This window comes from Hylaeus anthracinus, unplaced genomic scaffold, assembly GCF_026225885.1.
Source record: "Hylaeus anthracinus isolate JK02 unplaced genomic scaffold, UHH_iyHylAnth1.0_haploid 5, whole genome shotgun sequence".
In the NCBI taxonomy this organism is placed as follows: Eukaryota; Metazoa; Arthropoda; class Insecta; order Hymenoptera; family Colletidae; genus Hylaeus; species Hylaeus anthracinus.
The window spans coordinates 12,565,830-12,570,540 of NW_026535322.1; the positions used below are offsets into that span (position 1 = coordinate 12,565,830).

At 36.1% G+C, this 4,711-nt stretch overlaps 1 protein-coding gene across 1 annotated transcript; it reads right to left on the minus strand.

Moving 5' to 3' along the window:
- Positions 1-1,952: 1,952 nt before the first annotated feature.
- Positions 1,953-4,452, minus strand: LOC128895489 (pinin). The gene is made up of 6 exons (XM_054158121.1): positions 4,351-4,452; positions 4,090-4,272; positions 3,553-3,745; positions 3,296-3,469; positions 2,902-3,196; positions 1,953-2,826 (listed from the first exon to the last, which is right to left on the minus strand). The coding sequence occupies exons 2-6, from the start codon at positions 4,248-4,250 to the stop codon at positions 2,510-2,512; spliced, it is 1,140 nt and encodes a 379-aa protein (XP_054014096.1). The 5' UTR covers positions 4,251-4,272; positions 4,351-4,452; the 3' UTR covers positions 1,953-2,509.
- Between the last annotated feature and the right edge of the window lie 259 nt (positions 4,453-4,711).

The following is a 4,711-nucleotide window of genomic DNA, read 5'->3' on the forward strand; positions in this document are numbered from 1 at the left end:
TGTTTGTTAGAAAATTTGAGCCCCTAGAAATTGACTTCCTGCGTGCCACGTATGCATTGCACCCCCTAGTTATGCTACTGCTACCGAGCATAGAAAAAATAGACACCAAAACGATTATCAATACGATGTTAACCTCATGTATTATCTTTAACTTAACATTAGCAGTAGATTCGCGAAAATCTCAAAGAACCATATTCCTTGCTTATACTTAAACTTGACAACCTATTATATGCTTAACATTGCAGAGTAATATTTCATATTTCCTTCATATTTGCTTTCGCTTTATTCTGATCAGAATAATAGTTAAGAATTGCTGCGTCAGATCAATGATAAATGACAAACTTTCTGTTACGAATCGTTTATAATTGCATTGCGGTTCCCTGGTACAGAGTATTATTGTGGCTTGTATTTCGGTATAGATTCTGTAAAAAGGTTACTATTTTACCATTCCGAGTGTCTATTTCGTCGAGGACTAGAGGGAATGGAGGGAAAGAGGATAGACGTCGGCACGGAGACGCATTAGCCATATTCCGAGGTTGCATGGCGGAACGCCCCTTTCATACCATCCCCTCCTGCCCTCGAATATTACCGGGAAGATAGAAAGTCTCAGAGAATCTGCCGGCGGAGCGTCCAAACCGCGTTCCTCGTGTAAATTGGTTAACGAATTGCCGCGCTTAATCACGTTTCTTACCGACTGTTCCTTTTTCTGTCGCAAGACAAGGCAGCTACGAGGAAAATTTCATTGGAAAAGATGGCCAATAGAAATATCTATCGATCTATTGGCGATGCGTATTCGTTCACTATGAAATATAATTTCACCCCATAATTGAAATTCTAAGTGTTACTCAACAAGTAACTGATAAAAAGTTATTTATCTTTTATATTTCACATGTTATTCGAAATTGAATCTAGATAAGAATTTTGCCCATTTCTGTACTTTGCGAAGTATTGAAATTCGATCGTTGGCTCGTGAACCTGGAAACCAACGAAATATTAAAAATAGAAATAATTATATCGATATAAATACAAATTTTACTTACAGAAGTTTCCAGCTCTCTGAATAATTAATAATGTTGTTACTCTGGTATTAATAGATTAATTGCAGTATTTGCACTTTCGATCGAGTTGAACCGTTTCTGAAATACCTATCGACGGTGTATACTTATCGATAGAGAAATGCGAACGCTTGGAAATATCGAACCACATTTTACGCGATTTTTTTTTGTTTTAAATGTCGTATTTAATGAAAAAGATATGAATGTATCGTAAATAACGATTACATTGATATCAAGGAGAGAAAATTAATTAATATGACAAGTTGCAGGTACATAATGGATTGATCCCATCGCTAGCTCTGCTGCGTTCATGATTTGCTTGGAATTTCTGGATAAGTAGCGACTAATTTTACAACGTGCACGCACCAAGATCATCCGAAAGAACGCAAGAGAAATGCGTCGAGGATGGCCGCTGCCTTAAACAGATACATGTACCTAATTTGTCATATTCAACTTGAACTAAACAGTCAGGAAATTATAATTGTGTAAAAATTGTCGGTGTTCAACTTTACGATTAATTTTATTGCAGTTACGTAAAATTTATAAAGGAATAATTACGAAACAAGAGTCAAATAAAGCGAAAATAATCAAATTTTCATAAAAGGTTCTGTTGTAAATTTACTTCTGCGAGCTTTTTAATTTTTCATAGGTTCTTTAATTCTTATTTCCAATTTATAAAGAATAGACAAGGATTCTTGTTCCGTCTTGCAAGGCAGGAAAGGTCGATCTTTGCGAAACTCGAATGCTTATTAATATTGCTATGCAGAAAAATTACCCGTGTTCTTTTACCCTCATTGATACGCGACGAATTCTCTTGATGTCATGCTTAATTAGAAGAACGGAGATGTACAAATTCGTATAAGAATTTGGACTACGCTACATCACCAGGAGACACGCTCGAGGTTTATATCTATATATTTTATTTGATCATACACGTAAAGCATTAGATTCGTTTAATGCTCTTCTTTCTCGCATATGTATTAAAAGACATACTGATACAAAGAAAACGATGAACAGACTATTATACATAATTTTCCAATCGAAACAAATTTCGAATTGTCTTATGGTATGCTATCGACATACTTACTTCTTCACCGGACTGTTTTACTCTACTCGATGAGTGGTAATCATTTAAATGACACACTACGATAACCATAATACAAATATGCAACATTTAAAAAATAGGGAATTTCAGTAAACTGCAACTAACCTCTTATGTCTATGGAAAATTTGAACGACACCCGTCGATCGACGCTTGATGAAGAAATGAGTATGCGATACGACGAAGGGAATGAATTTGTATCCGTATGAGAACAAGTAGAAAGTGAAATTTTCTCAAAAATTGTAAAAGTTATCCACACGCATAAAGTATCGAGTAAGAAAAACTCCATTTCCTTTTTCGTTGGACCATCCAATGTACGTAATATGTACAAGCGTCGTAAGTACATTTAATACTAGCCATTATTCTCGTCCTTTATTTCATTTACTTGTACTTCCTCCGTTTTTTCAACTTCTTTCGATATATCGCAGTTTTCGACCTTCTCGGGTTTCACCGAAATATTCTCGGGTTCTTCGTTAGTCTCCGATTCCGAATTCTTTTCCGGATTCGGATCACAGTTTTCTTCTCCTTCTTCTACCGACTGCTGAACTTCAGCGGTCGCATTTAGCGATGCGGACCCATCAAAGTTCTGTTGATGCTTTCCAAGACCTACTTGTACCTCTATTAATTCGAGTTCTTCGACCAATGCTTTTTCCCTTCTTTCAATTTCCTCTGTAACACAAAATAATAACAAAAAGTAATGATTTTCTGCTTACCGTAAGCAACGCTCGTTACAAAAATACGCACCATGAAGTTCTTTCGCTGATTGAGTTAGGAGAACGTCGGTCTGCGGATGTTTACGCTTCGGTGCATAATAAATAGGAGGTTGCGCACGCGTTTTTATAAACGAAGCAAGTGGTAACTGCGCAGCACGCCAATCCTGAAATTGTCGACTACGCGCCAACTTTGCCTCCAACGCTCGTACTTCTGCTAATTGTCGTTTGCGTGACAAAAACAGTTGTTGCCTTTCTCTTCGCAATTCTTCTTTTTCTCTTCTCCGAGCTTCCTCAACTCTCGCTTCTACTTCTGCTTTTTTATCTTCCTATACAATGTAATCCATAATTAATAAATACTGCCCAATCAAATCTGCGTGTTACAATGTGAAAATCTAGACATTCATTAATATCAATGGAAGGTGTACCTTTGCTTTAAGTTTAGTTTCCTCTTGACGAAATTTCTGTAGTGTACCTAAAAGAGCTCCAAACATTCGCTTATTTCTTTGCCGACTCCGTTCATCTGTCCTTTCTCGCCTGATTACTTCCTGTCGAGATGGAATTTCTCGTGGGGTTGCTATTATTCGCGAAGATACAGCTGGCTAAAGTAGATATTTAACAATATTATTTGAAGTGATGCATTAAAAATGATAAATGATAATAGGTATATGTAATATAATCATACTTTGAAAATAGTATCATCTTCGTCTGCACTATCATCATTATTGGAAGGAACGCGTGCACTTAAACGACTGAAAACTGTTTTTGGTTCTCCATTTGAACCTTGCCATCTTCGTTTTCCACCAGTTACATCATTGTTGACAAAATCAGATGCAATACGTCGTCTATCTTCTTGTAATGGCCTCTTTTGTGTCAGCCTATTAAAATTGAATTGCAAATTAATGTATGAACAATTATACACAATAAATCAATGACATTGCTTAGACTAACAACTCTACTTGGCTTAACCAGTTTAACGTAAATTAAAAAAATTAGCACATGAATTTACTATTATATTGCTGAATTATTACAAATAAATGCAATGAAATCGTGTGAAATGTAATGAAATGGTCGAAGCGTACGAGAACTAGGTTATGTTTATAGACAACAGTGTTTTATTCATTGATCAATGAAATTATGGAATAAGATATATTCTGCAGGATGTATACATTTTTCTGAGGTATTTTAGGAACGTTTACAGAAGAATTATTATGAATTTAACCTTGGTGGTGGTTGTACTGGTCCGTTTTCTCCATCAGGAAGATCCCGGCCCAAGATTTTCCGAATACTCCGATCAAGCCCTCGAAGACCATCTCGAGCTGCTTCTAATTGTGCTTCTAACCTGTCAGCCCCCCAGGCCTCTTGTGGATCTAATTTTCTCATCTATTTAAATTAGCCACGTTCACTGAAATCGCAAAACTAATTTATTTAACAGGTCACAACGATTGTTGTCGAACCGCATCACTGTCGTGGAGCCACCTACAATTTCGTTTCCTTTTTCCTAATCGATAATCCTCGGGAATTTTTCTTTATGTTTGTAGATCATGAATCTCTAGTAAGTTTCTTATGACGCCAACAATCGAATTCAGTCGTAGGATACATATAACTACCAAGAATAATCGAATAATTAATTATTATTTAATACTTTTTAACAAAGAAATAAATCACTAAATCACTCTTTGAGGGGGTGAACTAACAAATTTTGTCTCAAACATAGTAGCAATCAATTACTAAACTATACTAATACTGGTTTTTATACTAATAGCGCCATCAGTGGGAAAACGCCCAAATTTGTAGTAAATACTTCCCACCACCGCTATTAAATGGCGCTGCTAGCTAAAGCG